Source organism: Cebus imitator, unplaced genomic scaffold, assembly GCF_001604975.1.
Source record: "Cebus imitator isolate Cc_AM_T3 unplaced genomic scaffold, Cebus_imitator-1.0 Scaffold23, whole genome shotgun sequence".
Lineage (NCBI taxonomy): Eukaryota > Metazoa > Chordata > Mammalia > Primates > Cebidae > Cebus > Cebus imitator.
Genome location: NW_016107338.1, coordinates 3,869,328 through 3,891,755, shown reverse-complemented (window position 1 = coordinate 3,891,755; position 22,428 = coordinate 3,869,328). Strand labels below are relative to the sequence as shown.

General features: G+C 36.6%; 1 protein-coding gene across 2 annotated transcripts in view; it reads left to right on the top strand.

Annotated features, from left to right (window-relative positions):
• GMCL1 (germ cell-less 1, spermatogenesis associated) overlaps positions 1-20,503 on the top strand; it is a 51,825-nt gene extending 31,322 nt beyond the window's left edge. For both annotated transcript variants that reach the window (XM_017522057.2, XM_017522056.2), the window contains 5 exons: positions 1,261-1,330; positions 4,599-4,674; positions 7,905-8,050; positions 10,472-10,559; positions 17,308-20,503. In XM_017522057.2, coding sequence (XP_017377546.1) covers positions 1,261-1,330; positions 4,599-4,674; positions 7,905-8,050; positions 10,472-10,559; positions 17,308-17,436 — 509 coding nt within the window. In that variant the 3' untranslated portion in view covers positions 17,437-20,503. The remainder of the gene's footprint in view (positions 1-1,260; positions 1,331-4,598; positions 4,675-7,904; positions 8,051-10,471; positions 10,560-17,307) is intronic.
• Positions 20,504-22,428: the final 1,925 nt, after the last annotated feature.

Sequence of the window (22,428 nt, the reverse complement as noted above, 5' to 3'; positions counted from 1 at the left end):
TTTATTTATTTGAGGCAGGGTCTTCCTCTGTTGCCTAGGTTTTGAGTGCATTGGCATAACCAGGGATCACTACAGCCTTGACCTCTCAGACGCAAGAGAGCTTCCTGCCTCAGCTTCCTGAGTAGCTGGAACTACAGGCACATGCCACTGTGCCCAGCTAATTTTTGTGGTTTTGAAGAGACCAGGTCTCATGATGTTGCCCAGGCTGGTCTATAACTCCTGGGCTCAAATGATCCTCTTACTTCAGCCTCCCAAAGTGCTTGGGATTACAGGCATGAACTATCTCACCTGGCCTACTTTTATTTTTAATCTGTTTTTATCTAAAATAACTAACATTTCTATTTACACAGGCTTCTTTTGTGGAAAAAAAAATTGTATTTATTATTAAAGGAATATCTATAATTAAATTTTTATTCTATTTAGGATATAAAATTTTAATTTTTATATTCTCTAAATCTAATATTCTAGAATTATTTATTGAATGTGCATGTTTCATCTGCTAATTTAGGGATGGCTTATTTCCCAAAAAACAAATTAATTGTTATTTTTAGATGTTAATAATGAAAGAGTTTATTCAATTTTCTGTCAGAACTTCTGTAAAAACTAAAAATATAATTTCAGGTATGATTTTTACAGTTGAAAAGTTAATATGAAAAGGAAACCATTAAGTGCAAGAATATGCTTTTAACTAGGGATTTACATCCCAATTTAAATGTATACAATTTAAGTACAGTCTAGCCTGAGACAAAGCTATATAATCTTTACCACGTTAAAGATCATTAAACCATTATAGTATTTTTGTAAAATATAAGCTACATACTGGTTTCGTTCGTTCATTTGTTTTTTAGTTTGTTTGTTTGAGATGGAGTCTCGTTCTGTTGCCCAGGCTGGAGCGCAGTGGCAACCTCGCCTCCCTCTAACCTCTGCCTCCTGGGTTCAAGCGATTCCCCTGCCTCAGCCTCCCAAGTAGCTAGAATTACAGGTACCCACCAACACACCCGGCTAATTTTTGTATTTTTAGTAGAGATGGAGTTTTGCCATGTTACTCAGGCTGATCCACCTGCCTTGGCCTCCCAAAGTACTGGGATTACAGGAGTGAGCCACTGTGCCTGGCATAAACTACCTACTCTTTAAATTGCTATTTTAAACTTGTATTTAGAAATGGTAACAATTTTATCAATTAAGAATGTATAAATCCTTTATGTTCTTCAGTCGTTATGAATTTTTTTATGAATTTATGAATTTATTCTTACATTTCAGAATGGCTATCTTCTGTGTATAAACAGCAGTGGTTTGCAATGCTTCGGGCAGAACAAGACAGTGAGGTGGGGTAAGTATATTATACCATATCGTTTTTCACTTTAAAAATTTGCTATGAATTTTTTAATGCATTCATTATGTTGAAAAATCATTAACAGTATTGAAAACTCAAGCTGTTGAAGTAAAGATCATATGATCACTTTTCATTATGTTTTTGCAACATTATCAGTCTTATAAATATCTTTCTGGTTGATTAGATTATATAATGCAATTATTGAAATGTAATGTGTTTTATTAGTAGAATTGAACATGTAATCCATATATACTTTGTTTCACTTAATATCATGATTTTCTTTCAACATACTGAACTATTACTTGAGATAATGCTTTCATAAAGCATAATTTTTGTATTTATGTCTAGATAAATCTGTTTTTCTTATTTATGGTAGTATTGTCAAATTCTGATTAGTGTAATAAATAGGTTTTAAAGATCTTTAAGTCTAAAATGAATTTAACAACCATCCAGGCTGAGCATGGTGGCTCACGCCTATAATCCCAACACTTTGGGAGGCTGAGGCAGGAGAATAACTTGGTGTCAAGAGTTCGAGACCAGCCTGGCCAACATGGTGAAACCTCATCTCTGCTAAACTATGGAAGCAGAGGTTGCAGTGAGCCGAGATCTCTCCACTACACTTCCAAGCCTGGGTGATACAGTGAGACTCTGTCTCAAAAAAAAAAAAAAAAAAAAAAAAAAACCATCTGGTTACAGATACCTTCCCCTAAAACGTATGACTCCCCCCACAAAACATTAATATTCTTTCTTCATCTTAAGGGAAAGATGTATAGTGCTTTATAGTTCACAGAACTTTTATATTTATGATTTGATCCTTCTGCTAGCTTCTTAATATAGATATTATGAAGAGACTGAGTATGCAGAAAGACCTTCGAAGTTTAATGTTTTGCCCCGATCTCTTTGAACTCATTTTTATATACCAAAGAATTTTTTTAAATAATGACCTGATTATAAGTTTTCATCCAAACAGTAAGTAAATGAAAGTATTAAATGAATGTATGATGATTATGAGATTTTTATTATCCAGGATCCTAGTTTCTACTTTGATTATAATTATATATTTTTTTAAATATATTCCCAGCATATTTACCCAGCATAAATATAGTAAGATTGTTGAAATACAGATCATAAATTGAAACAAAAAAATGAGCTATTTAATGGAATTGAGAACTAAAGCATTTTGTATCGTTTGAAGTAACAATTAGCTAAAACAGTTGAGAACTGAAACATTTTCAAGTATATGAAGCAACTTATAAATCATCCTACTTCTTTATATTCCGTTTTTAAATTTTGGATGTTCTTTATTTTTCAACATTTTCCTCACCCATATCCTTATTGAGGGTAATACAGAGTCTCATCTAAGATACTACACTACAATAAGTGTTTAGTTTTTTGCCTTAAGAAGTACAGTCATCTCAGGGGGATAGGTTTCAGGACCCCTGCATATACCAAAATCCATACATACTCAAGTCCCGCAGTTGGCCCTGTGAAACCCACTACACAGAATGTTGGCTCTCCATACACACAGATTTCACATACCACAAATACTACATTTTTTAATCTGATTTTGGTTGAGAAAAATCCGTGTATAAATGGACCCAAGCATTTCAAACCTGTTGTTCAAGGGTCAACTGTATACGATAAGTTTACCCCTTAGGAAATGTTCTGTTCAGCAGATACTGAGCATCTACTCACTGCTGCAGGACTGCTAAAGTGAAGAAGACACTATATTCCCCCGATGCTAGGTTGTAAGCTGGTGTAAAGTCTCCCTCTGGGGTTCTCCTCATACAAACTCTCGCCTACATTGCCAAGAGGGTTATCTTTCTAAAACAGAAATGTAACTGTGTCACTTCCCTACTTAAATATGTCCAGGGATGTTTGATGATAGTTAAGGGATTATAGTATTGCTATTCAAGATTATTGAAGCTAGATGGTAAGAAAATTTGACTCATTATAGTATTTTCTCTGTTTTCATATGTTTTCAGTTTTTCATAATAAAAAGTTTAAAAGTTACAGAATAAATGCTTGGGAACTTGTTACCTGCAGGAGCAGTTGAAACTTATTAGCATGGCCTGTGGGGACTGTCTGCATTCTATCCCAGATGCCTTTAGCTTCATCTCCTTTCATGGTCATCTGCACTAAATGTGCACTAAATTCTTATGTTCATATGCTGCAGCTGCATTAAATTCCTTTACGTTTATTTTTCTATTATGCTCCAGTTCCTTTTTATCCACTGTTTCTTTTGCCTGGAATACTCTTACCCCTCCATAGAATGCGCCCCCCAACCTCCATCCCACCCAACAAGCTTCTACTCAGGCACAAATAATATTTACTCTCTAATGATCCCTTCTAAAAACCCTGGGCAATAAATCTGTACCTTCTTCATGCTCTTAATATCACAAACTACAAATTATTAATATTATCATAATTAACTGTATTACAATTTTTACTTATGTCTGGTTCCCTACTAAACTGAGCTCTTGGATATCAAGGACATGTTTTATTAGTCTTATTTACATTTATTTATTATATTTGTTTCATTATTTTATTATGTATTATATATACTATTATTGTCCCCAATTTCTAGGCACTTCATGTTGTAAGTGAATACATGAATAAATGTATTATATTACTATTATTTGGAATTAGGAAGCTGATAATAATAACATATTTATTACAACTTGAGATAACAGAGTTTCTCTTAGTTGATTAAGATTTTTAAACTAAGGAACCAAATAAAGACTTAACTGTTAAAATTCTGCATCCATTTTCTATTAAATGTTGATTTTACATAGTTATACTATATGAAAAATGATTTACATGTGAAACAAGTAATACTAAGTGGTAGGTGATATCAAGTCATTTATTATTTACAAAAATAATAGATTTTAACTTATTTTCCTTAGTAGTTAGACTTTTTCATTTTGGGTTTTTTGTTTTTTTGTTTTTTTTTTTTGGCAAATAGAATTTTTCAGGTTTTTTTTTTTCCTCTTCTCTGGTTTGTCTGGGCCCTAATAAAAGTAATCCAGAAGTCAGGGCAATAAGTGAAACATAGAAGATACTAATTTTCTTTTTTTATCTAGTGACGGTAATGGACTAAATTTAATCAACACATTCTTATTTTATCTATACCACAAAAATTTATTTTTAAATCTGGTAGCAACATTTTCTGTTTTTAACTCATAGGTTTTTTTTTATTAGTTGCATATTTTCTATGATTTAAAATATATTTTAAATATATTCATGTTTTATATATATATTTTAGGCCTCAAGAAATCAATAAAGAAGAACTAGAGGGAAATAGCATGAGGTGTGGTAGAAAGCTTGCCAAAGATGGTGAAGTAAGTATGGGTTGTAACTGTTAATATTCTCATACAAATTGTATTATCAGCACATCCTGCACTTGTAAGTAACAATCATGACACTTGTCACATCTCACAAGAGCTTGTTTGATACACTTTCTGTAGCGTGATCTTCTGGGCAAGGAGTTACAGCCACTATACGCACTAATGTTTGATTACTTAGACTTGTGTGAGACTGCTGAACTTAAATTTTGAGTTCAGATAAGAGATGCAAGAAGAGGGTCCCTAGCAATCCAGAAATAAAGCTAAAGAAGAAATTATGAGGGATCTGTTCCATAGTCTTAAAAGTGATTATGTGTTACAGTTATCCTAAATCAAAGACATTCAAATTCATTGATTGTTACCTGCATTAGGAGTTACTTTTCCTCTGCCAGCCGGAATGGCTCACACCTGTAATCCCAGTACTTTGGAAGGCTGAGGTAGGCGGATCATTTGAAGCCAGGAGCTCAAGACCAGCATGGCCAACATGGTGAAACCACGTCTCTACCAAAAATACAAAAGTTACCCAGGCATGGTGGTGCCCACCTGTAAGCCCAGCTGCTAGAGGAGCTGAGGCATGAGAATCCTCTGAACTCGGGAGGTGGAGGTTGCAGTGAGCCAAGATCACGCCGCTGTACTCCAGCCTGGGCGACAAAGTGAGACTCCATCTCAAAAACAAAAGTTACCTTTTTTTTTATTACCACCCAATGTATATAAATGAAAGAAAAGTATTTAAAAACAATACTTACCCCTGTGCATCCAAAGATTCTTTTTTCTATTTAATACTTTTATTTATTTATTTATTTTTAGAGACAGGCTCTCTGTCACCCAACCTGGAGTGCAGGGGCATGACCACAGCTCACGGCAGCCTTGACCTCCCAGATTCAAGTGCTTCTCCCATCCCAGCCTCCCAAATAGCTGGGATTACAGGCATGAGCCTCCATGCCTACCCATCTGTTTAATTTTTTTTTTTAATCTGATTGCATCCTGTTAAATTGATTTTACAATCCACTAATGGGACATGAACTACATTTTTAAACACTCCCCCCTAACTAATCATAATTTTTGTTTTTAAAAAAATCAGCCTTATATAGATACCCATTTGATTATTTTTCTCCCATTGCTTTTGCTTTTGCTCTGCTCTGCTCTGCTCTGCTCTGCTCTGCTCTGCTCTGCTTTGCTTTCTTTTCTCTTTTCTTTTCTTTTCTTTCTTTCTTTTTTTGTTTTTAGACAGGGTCTCTCACTCTGTCGCCCAGGCTGGAGTGCAGTGGCACGATCATGACTCATTGCAACCTTAACTTCCTGGGCTCAACTGATTCCCCCCTACCTGAGCCTCCAAAGTAGCTGGGACTACAAGCATGCCGCATCACACTTGGCTAATTTTTTAAAATTTTTTGTGGAGACAAGGTCTTACTCTGTTGCCCAGGCTGGTATCGAACTCCTGGGCTGAACTCCTGGGTTCAAGTTGTCCTCCTAACTTGCCCTCCCAAATTGTTGAGATTGCAGGTGTGAGCCACCACGCCCAGCCCTCACTACCCTTCTTTACCACTACTGTTATTATCGGTCTTGATGATTTCAATATCTCTATTCCCTGACCTTCTTTTCCCCATGTTCTTGTGCTTCACCCTACCTCAGGCCTCCATTCCCATGAGCATACCCTCAATTTTTGCATTACTAATTACTACATCACTTTCAAAATCTCCATTTCAGGCATCCCGTTTTCAGACCCCACCTCATCTTTCTAGCTCATTTTCTCTAACACTTGGACTCCAACTATTTTTTAACCCTATTTGAATATACAATACATTGTTTTTACAACCTTTCCCTATCGCCTTTCTCACCACATTTCTAATTCTTTTCCTGACTTATATTTTATGTTCCATCTTAAAATTGGTCCCTTGCTTATACTCTTAACTTTTCTTTTTTCTCTTTGACATGTTAAACTTACCTGGCTAAACGACAGCCCTTATTAAGGCTTGCACTCCATGCTTGCATCCAGACAGATGAATGTGACTAAAGACAAACACCATACCCCATTGGGTTCTACTTGAATGTGGTAACCATAAACTTCAAGTAGGTTAGCGTCATAATCTGTCTACATTTCCCTAGTGAATTGATCCTCCCACTAGCTGAGGTAACTCATACCTTCTCTCCTCAAAAGGGTAATGCTCCCACCCTTATTCTTATCTGATAGCTTTGCTGCCTACTGTAATGAAAAGAGAATCTGTACATCCTGTTACTAGTAATTCTGCCAGTCTACCTACATCTGTAGATATGCGCTATGCTTTTCCTTTTATTAGAACAATGAACTGCCTACTTCTATCTTAGTCCATTCCCTTTCTTTGTACTGGAACTCTATCCATGCTCACCTATTGAGAAGCTTTGCTTTAGCCAGGCACAGTCGTTTGCACCTGCAGTTCCAGCTACTTGGGAGGTTTAGGTGGAAAGATTGCTTGAACCCAGAAGTTTTGAGTTCAGCCTGGGCAATATAGCAAGACCCTGTCTCTTAAAAAAAAAAAAAGCTTTGCTCCTACAGTTGTCACCTCTACTAGGGCAGAAACTGTATTTTATTTACCGCTGTGATTCCGTTGCTTAGAGGAGTGACTGGCATATAATATGTGCTCCATAAATATCAGTTAAATACTGAATTGCAATTCAGGGTATCAGTGAAACACTTGAAGCCCTAACTACTTCTCTGTATCACACCACCTTATCTGATACGCTCACATTAACTATTAGCTGATAGAATAAACAAACTTGTGAACGTCATGATGATATTTAAAATAACCCAGGTGTGTGTCTGTTGGATAATTACATAAGGTATTTTGAGTATTTTTAAAGCAAGGTGGATCTTAATGGGTTCTTAATTATCCCCATCTAGACTCTTAGTTCCCTAAGCTATATACCCGCTTAGAGTTACAGTGAAAAGCCTTATTTATGGTAGAATTGCGGTGTGGAGAGATAAGGAAACTGATCATGAAGAAAAAATAAACTTAGAAAATTATGATCATAAGGGCAGCCTTTCTGGCTTAGATATATAGTTCTGGGTGTAAGCCTTAAGAAAAAGGCGCTGACAAAAAGTCAACCACCCATGAGGGAAATACTTGGAATGGGTTAGAGACAAAAAGACATTTTGAATTTTTTATTTTTGACTTGCTAATATGATAAAGTAAAATAAGTGTCTATTTTTCTATTTAACTGAAATAAAAACTCTCTTTTGTGTTTTTTAGTACTGCTGGCGTTGGACGGGTTTTAACTTCGGCTTCGACCTACTTGTAACGTACACCAATCGATATGTCATTTTCAAACGCAATACGCTGAATCAGCCATGTAGCGGATCTGTCAGTTTACAACCTCGAAGGAGCATAGCATTTAGGTAGAATGAGATTTCCCCAGCCTACCCCTTCTCACTCCAGAGGAAATATAAGAAATAAAACCTTGCTGGGTGCGGTGGCTGACCCTGTAATCCCAGCACTTTGGGAAGCCGAGCTGGGCAGATCACCTGAGGTCAGGAGTTCAAGACCAGTCTGACCAACATGGAGAAACCCCGTCTCTACCAAAAATACAAAATTAGCTAGGCATGGTGGTGCATGCCTGTAATCCCAGCCACTCAGGAGGCTGAGGCAGGAGAATGCCTTGAACCTGGGAGGTGGAGGTTGCAGTGAGCCAAGATTGTACCGTTGTACTCCAGCCTGGGCAACAAGAGTGAAACTCCATCTCAAACAACAAAAACAGCAACATTAGTAGAACTTTGGATACAGTATATGTGGAAGTGGTAGGAAATGAAGAGGCTCCATTCCTATGAAATGTATTATTAGTAATCAAAATCATAAGATCTAGTATGTCAGGGAGAATGAATAGGCTGGAATATATACCAGTAGGGAATATCAGCCTTGAAACTGTCACCTTGTTGCTATTCCTGGCAAATAAAAAGTCCAAACTGTAGAAATATGTAGCTAGGTATGTTTCCAGGAAAACATGTATTATCCCTAACTTTTTAAAGGATTTACTATGTCAAACTTTGCCCAATAGCTGCTGGCAATCTTTTTCTGAGAGAAGCTGACAAATTGGACAATAGCTTAATGAACGTATAGTTTAAAAGTAGTATATTTATACTTAACACCAAATACAAAAATTAACTCAAAATGGATCAGAGAGCTAAGCATAAGAACTAAAACTATGAAACTCTTAGAAGAAAACATTGGGGAAAAGCTTCGTAACAATTGATTTGACAGTGATTTCTTCCATAAGACACCCAAGCGCAGGCAACAAAAGAAGCAACAGATAAAATTGGACTTCATCAAAATCACAAACTGGTGCATCAGAAGACAGTGTCAAGACAGTGAAAAAGCAACCCAGGGAATGAGAGAAGATATTTGTAACCATACATTTGACAAAACATTAATATCCAGAATATATAGAAAACTCCTACAACACTATAATTTAGAAAGAAAGCTCAACTCAAAAATGGGCCAAATACTTGCATAAACATTTCTCCAGAGAAGATATACAAATGGCTAATAAACACATGAAAAAATATCCAACATTACTAATTAGGAAAATACAACCAAACCACAGTGAGCTATCACTTCACACCTATTAGGATGGCTATTAGTAAAAACAAAATAGGAAAAAAAATGTAACAAGTGTTGGCAAGGATGTGCATTGTTTAGAACCCTTGTGTGCTGCTCGTGGCCATGTAAAATCACACAGCCACTATGGAAGATGGCATGATGCGTCCTCAAAAAAATTAAACAATTACCATATGATCCAGAAATTTCTGTTGTATGGACTCAGAAGAATTGAAAATAGGAACTTAAACAGATATTTTTATAAACTTCTGATCATAACAGCATTATTCAAAATAGCCAAAAGATGGAAGCAACCCACATGTTCACTGACAGACGTTAGATAAACAAAATGTGGTATATACGTAAAATAGAACATTATTTAGCCTTGAGAAGGAAGGAAATTCTGATACAAGCTAAACATGGATGAACCAGGAAGACATACCAAGTAAAATAAGCAACACACAAAAGCACAAATATTATAAAATTCCCTTGATGTCAGTTACATAGAGTAGACAAGTTCGTAGGTACAGAGAGTACACTGGTGGTGGCCAGGGCCTGAGGGAAGGGAAATGGGGTGTTAGTGTTTAATGGGTAAGGAGCTTCAGCAAGGGAAAAATTAAAATGTTCTAGAGATGGGTACAGAACAATGTGGAAATGTATTTAATGCCACAGAACTATATACTTTAAAATGGTTAAAATGATAAATGTTATGTATATTTTACCACAATAAAAACATTATAAATCATTTCTCTGAGACAGAGTCTCGCTCAATTGTCCAGGCTAGAGTACAGTGGAGCAGTCTCGGCTCACTCCGCCTCCCGGATTCAAGCAGCTGTCTGCCTCAGCCTCCCAGATAGTGGGATTACAGGCGCCTGCCACCACGACAGCTAATTTTTATATTTTTAGTAGAGGTGGGGTTTCACCATCTTGGCCAGGCTGGTCTTGAATTCCTGACCTTGTGATCCACCCACCTTGGCCTCCCAAAGTGCTGGGATTATAGACATGAACACCGCACCCAGCCTGTAAATTATTTCTCTTGACCAGATAGGTATAATAGCACAGGCTTGTCACTGAATGCAGTCAGATTACAGTTTGAAAAGACTTCCTAAAAGTATTTTATCAAAGAAAAAACAGAGGAAAAAGTAAGTATGAAAGTGAGGGAGGGCGTGTTTAATCTGCGGTTTAAAAATCTTGTGTTTATTTATTATTTATTTCTTTAATCCTAGATTACGTTTGGCTTCTTTTGATAGTAGTGGAAAACTGACATGTAGTAGAACAACTGGCTATCAAATACTTACACTTGAAAAAGATCAGGTATGTTCGACTATCTTCTGGTGTAACATTATAATATTTGTCTTTTGAGTCTGCTTTTCAAAATTCTTAAGTAGAATTAACATTAAAGTGATAGCATTTTGACCTAAAAGTTGGTTTGAAAGTCTTTTGAAGGTAAAGATGAAAGTACCACATTGACTTGTGCATAATTGACCCCATCTCAATGGAAGCGTAATTGGGACAAAGAAAGAAAACATGATTTGAGGGGCAGGGAAAAGCTGATTATAAGGAAATAATCATTTAACCTGAATATCATCTTCAGCACTAAAATTCATTCCTATATTTTTAGGAATCTTAAGTGCCTTATCCATTGTGTATATAGTGCATTTATTTAGACATTCACAGCAGGCATCTTGAAGACAATCCTGTATGTCTCCATAGCTCCTGAATATCATAGGAGCATTATTCTCTAGCCAATTAGATATGTAAGATAGCAAGCCCTGTAATGTTCCCCAGATTATCTCCAAAGGCATTTATTTATTCATACATCACACACAGAGAAGTTTCAAAGTGTCATGATGAGAAAGTAGATCATTTTTAAAAGTAAAATTGAGAGCTGTTAAAATATTGAGGAAGTTTATTAAAACTAATCATCATTCCAAAGGGTATAATGTTTTATTAAAGGATTCAGAGCCTGTTATAGTTACATAAATTATGGGAAGTTAGTAGTTTTCCTCAGACTGAAGAGACTGTCATAGAACATCCTTAGCATTGCAGGTAACCCTGGAAGTGATGATTGTAACTTCACATGCCCTGTATGAGAACTTCAACAGCATCCTTACAGAGGGTCATCCACCCATTGTTGAAACTATAGCTGACTGTCTTACATGAAAGTTAGTATGTAGGAATGTCCATTTCAAGGCAGATATATAATGAGAAAGTCAAATCTCCATCAGAATTCTCTGTTGGTCCTTCTTGTACCCTCTGCAGCTGAATAGACAATGACTATCTTTATGTTCTACCTGAAACTTCATGAAAAATAACTGTCATGGCTCAAACCCAGCCAGAGACTTATAAAAGCACCAAGCCAAGATAATAGTTGTATTCCAAATGTTCCTTCAGCAAACATTTGTGTCCTCACCGTGTGCTTGATTCTCAGCTAGGAGTAGAAGAAATAAAGACAGGCTTTTGTTAATATAGCCTACTGTAAGGAGCATGATGGAATGAGCTCAGAGTGCAACCTTGAGGAAGAAGACGCTAACTTGTAACTGAGCAGTTGCGGGACTAGGGGGTGGTTATTAGAGGAAGAGAAAGAAAAACAGCTCAGGGAAAACATCCTCTCCTGGAAAAGTGTTAAAGTGAATGCATACCTGAACCAAGCCTCAAATGATGAGTAGGATGCAAGCAAGGGAATACACGGATCATTCAAGAAACTGAAAGATAGTTGGAAGAGTTCAGTATAACTACAACCAGGGCATGAGGGCTGTGGATGGAGTTTAGGAGATTTACTTTGGGAGTTGTGTATTTGTTTTATATAGGTTATAGATGTAGAAAAAATAGAAAATATAACTCAGCTGAAACAACAGTCATGCATGTACCACTCAGATACATTACTGAGTTTTTTCTTCACCTGTATCTTTTTTGCAAAATTGGATCGTACTAGGTTAGCTATTTTGTAACCTGCTTTTTTTTAAATGATGAAATATATATATATATATTTAGAATTTGCCAGCTGGATTCAACTTAGATGATCCCAGTTTTTTGGCAGCATCTAAAATGAGCATGCGCAGAAGCCAGTTGAACATAGGCGTTTTTCTCTGTCAGGTCTGATCATGGTGTTGATCTTGGCCACATCAGTGTCATAGAGCTCCTCCACAGCCTGTTTGATCTTATGCTTTTTGGCCTCAATAGCCACAGTGAACACAAGTGTGGTGGTGTCCTCTGTCTTCTTCACAGCCAACTCAGTGGGCAGGGAGAACTTGTTGGTCGCCCAGTGGTCAGGCCTGGGGGAGAGGCAAAATGGGATCACCTGGCCTGGGCCCAGGAGAAGGAAGGGTTGGCCCTCTTTCAGAGCCCAAGGCTGGGAGAGCCTAGACACATCCGACAGTGAGGTAGCAATTGTAACCTGCTTTTTTTTTTCCACTTTGTAGTACATAGCTTTTCTTGTCAATAAATATATATTCATAGCATCATTTTTATGAACTGCAATATATTAGTTGTTTTAGCTATACCATAATTGAGATACTTCTTTATTGGATAAAGTTGCAATTTTTTTCATTGCTGTAAGAAATACACATATGTCTTTGTTCATTTTTCTGATGTTTTTTAAGCATAAATTCTAAGAAGTAGAATTGAGGTAAAGTCTTGTTCCTTCACCCAGACTGTAGTGCACTAATGTTTGTATTTTTAGTAGAGACAGGGTTTCACCATGTTAGCCAGGCTGGTTTTGAACTCCTGGCCTCAAGTGATCCACCTGCCTTTGCCTCCCAAAGTACTAGGATTACAGGTGTGAGCCACTGCACCCAACCCTTAATTTTCATTTCTTTGGTTACTGGTATTGTTGGGGTTTTTTTATGCTTATTGAACATGTTATCTCATGTAAAATGACAGTTTATATTGTTTGTTTAATTTTTTATTAAAATAGTCGTTTTTTTCTTGCTAATTTTTAAGTTTTTTCTTGTTCCTTTTTTTTTTTTTTTTTGAGATCGCGCCATTGCACTCCAGCCTGGGTAACAAGAGCGAAACTCCGTCCCAAAAAAAAAAAAAGATAGGTTGCCACTCTGTCACTCAGGCTGGAGTGCAGTGGTGCAATCTTGGCTCACTACAGCCTCCACCTCCTGGGCCCAAGCTTTCCACCCACCTCAGCCTCACAAGTAGCTGAGACTACAGGCTCACACCACCACACCCCGCTAACTTTTTTGTATTTTTTATATAGAGACTAGGTTTTGCCACGTTGCCCAGGCTGGTCTGGAATTCCTGGCTTCAAGCAATCCACCTGCCTCAGCCTCCCAAAGTGCTGGGATTACAGGCATGAGCCACCATGCCTGGACAGATTTTACATTTTGTCATTTGTCTTTTCAACCTTCAAAATAATCTATATTTTATGATTCTTTTTTTATTTTTGGTGTGATCCCCTTATTCTTACTAGGATTATATACATAGTCACCTATATATTTTTCTGTTCTTTTTATGGCTTAGTTTTTTACTTTGGAGTATTTGATAATACATCTGAACTGTACCAGTTGTATCAGTGCATTTAAAATGTCTTATCAGACACAAAATACTTATAAACTTGCTTTCATTTCTGGACTTCTGTTTTATTAATTTCTTTGTTATGAGGACAAGGCATTGTTTTAATTAGGCTAACTTTAAGATGCATTTTAATATTTAGTAATGCAAAACCACCTTCATTATTCAAAAATGATTTTTTCAAAAATCTCTTAGTTCTTTGTGCGTGATTATTTTCCTGTATGGGATGTAGAATCAGTTTGTCAAGTTTCCTTTCAAAAATTCCTATAGGGATTTTAATTTATATGATTAAATATATAGAGTAGTTTATGGACAATTGATATCTTCCTTTCTGGAATATGATATTTTCTACATTTATTTAGGTCTTCTATCTCTTTCTAAAATTTGTAGTTTTTCCCATATTGTTCCTGTATATTTCCTGGAAGTATAATGCTTTGTATTTTATATTTTAATTGCTAATATGAAATGAATCATTTGTTCTAATAGTTTTTGATGATGTAAAATAGTTAGTGATTTTTGTATATTTATTTTGTGACTATCCATCTTACAAGACCATGCTAAATGGATTTGCACTATAGAAGGTTCCCTCAGACAGCAATATGTAGGAAGGATTAAAGGTATGATAATGGCAAGAAAACAATTTATTGATTATATAGCTATAACTCATAAAAAGTGATGAGAACCTTAAAGAATGTAGCAATGAAGATGAAAATATTGATGGGTTCTGGAAATCAAGTGGTGCAATTGAAAATTTGATTCTTAATCGTGTGTGTGCATGAGGAAATGTCAGATGGTTTGTGGTTTTCTGGTTTGGGCAATTTGATTTATAGTAGTGGTTTTACCTGAGATTTGAATTATAGGAAGGAAAATGAACATGATGTAGTGTTGGTGATGGTGAAGAGATGATAAATTCCTTTTAGGGCATATTTAATTTGAGAGCATCAAGGTGAAAATTTGATAGGCTGGTGAATAAATGGATTTGCAGTTTGCAAGCAATGCCTGAACTAGAAATAATAATTGGATGAGATAACTTACAGGAAATGTGTAGGGAATATGACAGGATAGAACCCTAGGGACCAATGGTATTTAAGAGATGGGTAAAAAAGGTAACCTGGTGAGACATTCGAAAGCTGAGATGGGGAATCAAAGCCAAATTGCAGGCTTGGCATGGTAGCTCATGCCTGTAATCCCAGCACTTTGAGAGGCCAAGACAAGAAGATTGCTTGAGACCAGGAGTTTAAGACCAGCCCTTGAAACATACAAAACCCTATCTATACAAAAAATTAGCCAGGCATGGTGCAGGTGCCTGTAGTCCCAGCTACTCGGAAGCTGAGGCAGGAAGATCACTTGAGCCTGGGAGGCTGAGACTGCAATGAGCCATGATTGTACCACCACACTCTAGCCTGGGTGACAGAATGAGACCCTCTCTCAAAACAAAACAAAAAAACACTACCAACAACAATACCCAGAAATTTATTTTTTTAAGCCAAATTGTAAGAGTGAAAGTGGAGGTGGCCCAGAAAGAAAGGAAGGGTTAGATAGTAGCCAGTGGTTGAGGGTTTGAATTTCAGTTACTTTATAATTAAGTGAAGATTTCCAATAGTGAGTTGTCTTTATGGATCTTGGAATTTAGACATTTAAGATAGAATGTGGGGGAGTAATAGAGGAATAGTATAGAATAAGTTGCAAAAACCTCAAGCAGGGATCTATTAGAGATGAACAACTAATTTTCTGAAAGTAGAAATGGAGACCTAGAAGATGCTGCTGCTCTGCTGCTGCAATTGGTGGGCTCCACAGCTTCCATCATAGTGGAATAAGGAAAATGGAACTTTGCTATAAATGGGCTTCAATGCAAATGTCGAAGCAGATTGAACCTTTAGGTGAAGCAACAGATTTGATGAAGCTAGGATTTGATCTATCCTGTTTAGAAGTGGAGAGTGGAGATTAACACAATTTAATATTGAAGAATTGGTGTGTCCATTCAGCCAAGTGATACCCACATGGCTTCCTTCTTTCTCCAGAGTTGGCACTTTGACTTACTCTTCCCTGTCTCAATCTTAACTATATTCAAATTAGCCTCAGAAGGCTAATCCTCCTCAGAGCCTTTTATCTTGATTTTTATCATCAGATATACATATCATCAAAGCATTTGTCCTCAACAAATTTAGTAAATGTGCCCTCACCCAGATTATTGATATAAATGTTGACTAGCTCAGGATATCTTAAGCATCTGAAGACCAACCATGCTTTGGCATCATTCCTTTCTGGTGACATTGTTAGCACAATCAGTCTAGGTGATGGCCTCAACTGATTTCATTCACAGATGTCTTTTTTAAATACCACTTTTCCTCTTGACAGAGAGAGAGAGAGAGAGTATGTGTGTGTGTGTGACATTTGTACTCTCTACCTTCTTTATTCAAATTTATCTTCTTGTTCCGTCAACACAGAAGCTGTGTCCAGTGAGTCTGCTTCAGTCACTCAGTTATTCTAGTTTTAGTCCCTCCTCATTCAGGAATACATGCCTCAGTAAAAAATTAAAACTTTGGATATTAACAGTGTTTAATAGTATATTATTCAAAATAAATAAAATAAAGTATAACTAATGCATACTATTTCAGAGAACGTATCCCAGGCATTCAAAACATAGGAATTCTCATTTTAGTGTTTCCTCTTTTACGCTGAGGATTGATTCTGTTTACTAAATGCTTCTAGTAAAGGATATGTGAGGTTCCAAACAGAGCCGTATAGCATCAGGGATGTCATATTTGTGTAGCATCAGCTCCTGTCTCTGGGAGTTCTGAGCATTCTCGTGTGTGTTGATGTAACTGAACCTGAAATTGCTTTTCCTTGATAATGTATTTTTTGTTTCAGGAGACAAATTACATGCTTGTCATAGGGACAGTGTGAAATCTTAAACAGTAATAAGAACCCTGCTTTTTGGTGATAATGACTCCCAACCTTCATCCCAGTGATTTGCTGTACCCAAGGGGCATCAGAAATTGAAGCCAATTCAGGAGGCTGAGGCAGGAGGATGAGGCAGGAAGATCACTTGAACCCAGGAGTTCAAGGCCAGCTTGGGCAATATAGAAAGACCCTGTCTCATTTAAAAAAAAAAAATAATTAATTTTTTTAAAGGAAATAAAATGTTTTAAAAATTGAAGCCAAATGAGAAGTTTATGTATTTCTAGGCATTGTATCTTTTCACAAAATATGTAAGTACTTGACAGAAATTTTTACAATAATGAAAATAATTACCATTATTCAGTGCTTAATATATAACTGGCTTTGTGAAACCCTCTGTGCATTGTCTCATGTAATCCTCCTGTAAGTCAGATACTCATATTGTTCCCATCTTACAGTGAGGAAACTGCATTTAACAAGGTCACACAGCTAGTGAGTGGGAATTTGGAGAGTGGAGATGTGGATCTCAGACTCAGGACACCATCTCCTTTGGTTCATTCAGTTCAACAGTTTGGTTTTTTGTTTTTATTTTTAAGATATTGCTATCTAATTGTCATTAATCTACAAATTTGTCTTATAGGAACAAGTGGTGATGAACTTGGACAGCAGGCTTCTGATCTTCCCTTTATATATCTGCTGTAACTTCTTGTATATATCGCCAGAAAAAAGAATTGAAAATAATCATCACCCAGAAAATGCAGAAAACTGAAGATCTCATCAGTTGGAAACATTAGCACTTTGAAAACTTTTTAGGCCAGCTTTAATTTAATGGCCCTACTGATATTCACATCTAAGGTGACTAACAATGACAAAGGCCTTACAAACTGTACGGACAATACAGAAGATTATTCTTATCCTCAGTGCGTTTCTATGCATATATGAAAAAACATTTTAAAGCCAAGAAAATATCTGTCAAACTGTTTCTGTTAGAAAGACGTCAACTCACGCTTTTAATTTAGCATCAGTAGAAAATTGCTGTAGGTAAATCTCACGTTTATCTGCAATAACATATAGATTTAATTTTTAGCTTAAACTTTGTTTCTACCTTATGTTAGTGGACCTCAGTTACCCATCTGTAAATTTATTTTTATTTGGCTAAAATAATCTAAAAGAATAATTTGGATGGCCAATTAGAAATGCTCTTTTCAGTTGGTGCATTTAAAGCTTTCCTTTAATGTTTTCACCTGCTCATTATGATTCCTCCTTTTAGTCTAATATCTTTCCAGTCCATACTTGTTTTTAATCATTAAATACTTTCTTCCTGGTTTTGGAAACTAAGCTGAGAAACTTTGTTTAAACTTAAGCATTGTCATGCTATTTTTTTAAATTTGGCTGTCCTAGGATTTTAAGAACAATGAAAGGTAGCTTCATACCTTCAAATGACATTGAATGAGGGAAAAATCCATTTGATTCCAAGGATATTTCTTGCCTTACATGGTCTTTTCTTTGACAGTCTGTACACCTTTATTATTAGGTTTTGAATTATTTATGTACCAGATATTATAGTTTTAAACATTTTAATATTCTCTGATCTTTAGAATTATTTATGTCCAAATTTTAGTTGGGAACTTTGTTTCCTGTTTAAGCTCAGGACTTTATACCCTCTGAATTGAGTGCCTTTGAGTTACACATGCTAATAGAAATTTCATAGTAAATGTAAATAAGGTCAGAGGTTCTAATATAGAAGTTCAATGAAGCATTAATGTAAAAATGGAACTTATTTTTGTCAAAAATGAGATGTACACTTGTCAGATTTATATATTTTGACCTTTTGTGTTAACTGTTTTGAAAATAGCCATGTTCATTTTCTTTCCAGTTAGAGTAAGTACTTCTGTGGTTAATGTATAGTTTTACTATGGCTTTTAATATAGGAATCATTTTTATGTATCTGTGCAAATAATAAATGCCCATTTGGAAAAACAATAAATAATCTCTTATATAAAATGGACCAAACCCCCCCCTTAATTGAAACCAAAATTTTTTTTCTTTCTAGTTAGATTTTTTTCCAACTCCTTTTAACTTTTGGAATCTATTAAGAATTTTCTTCTTCCTTAATGATATGTCCATAGGTTCATAAATTGCTTTTCTTTTAAAATTCATCCACTTGGTTTAACTTAAAGGAAACTTGTAAATGCCTCACCCATGACCTCCAGAGCTGGAATTTAAATGTTTCTAATACAGTGATTTGGCCATTATCAAGAGGTTACATTTCAGCTGGGCATCAGCTGGGTGTGGTGGCTCACACCTGTAAGCCCAGCACTTTGGGAGGCCGAGGAAGAAGGATCATTTGAGGTCAGGAGTTTAAGACCACCCATGACCAACCTCGTGAAGCCCCATCTCTACAAAAAAATACAAAATAAAAATTAGCCAGGTATAGTGGCACAAGCCTGTAATCTCAGCTACTCAGGAGGCTGAGGTAGGAGAATCACTTGAACCCGGGAGGGAGGCAAAGGTTGCAGTGTGCAGAGATCATGCCGTTGCACTCCAACCTGGGCAACAGAGCGAGACTCCATCTCAAAAAAAAGAAGAGGTTACATTCCTTATTTTTATATTTGGCTATATTAGGTCTCTTTCACTGGAAGCTGTTGTTTTCTTTCTGTCTCATTACTGTGTAAGAGGTTCCTTACCCTTTCTTTATATATTGAAAAATATGTAAATGCCAAGCTTAAATTATTTGGATAATTTTTTGCAAATCTTGGAAGTAAAGATAATGTTTGAGTATATTAATGAATAAAATTAACTGTTTCATTTCACTTATATAAGTTAACTGGCCAAATTGGAGTTGTATGTGGTTTCATCCAATGGTTCTGTCGTGGCCAAGTTGCTTATGTCATCCATAGACAGGATAATTCTTTCTTCAATCACAAGTAGGTTAATGTTCTTATTTGAGAAGTTGATAATTGTCAGCTAGTAATTCACATTGATAGTAAAGATGTCCTTTTGTTTTCTTACCAAATACTTTGACGTGTTTGCATAGTTTGTTCTTTCAATAGAAATATTTTCAATAAAGTGTTAATAGTGTAAGCTAAAGTATTGTATAAACTATGGTTTATGAATCTTTGCATTGTGTCAGCTTTTGTCTTGCAGCCTCTACTGTTTTTTATTCTAGGGCTAGAAAAAACAATATTTACATTTTAAGCATTATTTGTGTCTGTCTATCAGTAAGGAAGAAGTCTTTAAGAAAATATGTCCTAGAATTTCACACTAAGGTATTAAGGGATATGAATACCTTTCCTTTAAAAAAAAAAAAAAAAAAAAGTGGCTTGGCATGAAACTTACCAAGATAGGCAAAATCATGTGGAGAACAGTGGTAGTCACTGTTTTGTTTTGTTTTTTTAAACCAAGTGTTTCACAGCTAACATTTTATCTCATTTTAAGTCTTTGAATAGGATTACTGTCATATGTGGACAACTTTCAATGTCAAATGCAAAAATAGGGTTACTGAAGATCACTGTGGCCACTTAAGTGTAAGTTAATTAAAATTTTTAAAAAATTAAAATGTACTCCCTCAGTCACACTAGCCACACTGTAAGTGCTCAGTAACTCATGTAGCTGGTGGCTGCCATACTGGACAGTACAAATACAGTATATTTCCATTGCAGAAAGTTCTGATAGCTGATGTAGAATATTGGACTAGTAATGGTTAAACTGTTTAAGACGAACCTGTGTAAAGAATAGAAAATATTAGAGCCAGGGGTACAAATGATAAGCATAGATGACTTGTCAATCACCTGAAATATGTTCAAGCAGTATGGACCCAGTCATGTGACTGGATTTAAAAAAAAAAAAGGCACGGCACAACTCTCTCCTCAACTAGAGAGTTTTAAATTCTTCCCAAGGTCTAAGGTACAGAGGTACAAACAGCAAAAATCCTGAAAGGGCATCAGTCATTGTTAACTGTATTTAATTATGGAGCAGAATTACTCAACAGTGTGCATTTATACAAAAGTATAAAGTAAAGGCTGGGCATGGTGGCTCATGCTCATAATCTCAGTGCTTTGGGAGGCCAAGTCAAGAGGATCTCTTCAGGCCAGGATTTTGAGACCAGGCTGGGCAGCACAGCAAGACCCCATCTCTACAAAAAAAAAAATTTTTTTAATGGCTAAAGCCAGACAGGATGATTCATGAATGCCTGTAATCCCAGCACTTTGGGAGGCCAAAGAGGGTGGATCACCTGAGGTCAGGAGTTCAAGACCAGCCTGGCCAACATGGTGAAACCCTGTCTATACTAAAAATACAAAAATTAACCGGGCATGGTGGCACATGCCTGTGGTCCCAGCTTCTCAGGAGGCTGAGGCAGGAGAATCACTTGAACCCAGGAGGCAGAGATTTCAGTGAGCCAAGATCACACCACTGCACTCCAGCTTGGGTGACAGTGAGACTCCATCTCCAATGAATCAATCAATCAGTAAAAATTTGCTGGGTGTAGTCCTAGCTACTCAGTAGGCTGAGGCGGGAGGATTGCTTGAGCCAAACAATTCAAGGCTGCAGTGAGCTCTGATTGGACCCAATATACTCCAGCATGGGCAACAGAGTAAGACCTTGTCTCTTAAAAATAAACTATGGCTGGTAATTTTATATGAACTAGGACTGGCAGAGGTAAAAAAAATAAAACTTCCTAGGGCAAAATAAAATTTCCTGGGTCAACAAAGACTTTTGGTTCAATCCCATAGGTTAGATGTGCATTTCCTTTAATATTTAAAATTGATCACTTTGTTCTCCTTAAAAGTGGTTCTCTGACCACTCCTTGATCTCATTTTGTTTTCTTCCTCTGGCTATCTTCAGGTGCTTTTCTCTCCGGAGACTGCACCAGGTGAGTTCATGTACTCTCTTGGCTTCAAATGACCATCTGTATTTTGATAATTCCTTTTTCTGTAGTTCCAGCCTATATCTGTCTTCCAAGTTCCAGTTACACATCTAGTTGACATCTCCTCTTCAGTGTTCAAAATAGCATCTCAAGTTAGCGTGTCCAGATCTGCATGCATCTACTTTCCTGGGAATTTGTCTTGTATGCCTCATGTCAGCAAATGATGCTACTCAGTTGTGCAAGCCAGAAACCTAGATGTCATTCTCAAATCTTCCAACTTCCTCATGCTCTGCATCCAGAAATCACAACATTCTTCTGGTTTTACCAACTGTATCACAAATGCAGCCATTTCTTACCTTGCCCACTGCCACCATTTCAGTACAGACCATGATAATTTCCAACCTGGATTATTACACCAACCTCCTGTGTTTTCCCCTCTGAGTCTCCATATTACCCAAAGAGTTATCTGCATAATTCAAATCTCTATTCTCCTATACTCAAAATCTTGAAATTCTTTGAAGGTTCCCCATTTGCCCTCAGGGTAACTCTTTACCATAGGTAACAAGTCTGTTTCAGCCTTGTCTTCACATCTCCACTCTGCCCCTAAGGTGGCTGTTGTACTTTTCCTTAGCTCTCTAAAGAGCCCATCCTGTCCCTCCTCGCTTCTTGCCCTTGCATGTGCAGTCTCCTCAGCCTGGACAATCTCTTCCCCCTTTCCCCAGCACAGATGTCAGCCTGTTTCACCTGGCTAGTTTCTGTTCATACTTTAGGTCTTGTTTGGACATTTTCTCCCAGAAACTTTTCTTGACAACCCTTCGCATGGTATGTGCCCTCCTAATACTCTGTTATTCCCCCATTAATGTACTTTCACACTGTTTACTTGTTTGTATCCCC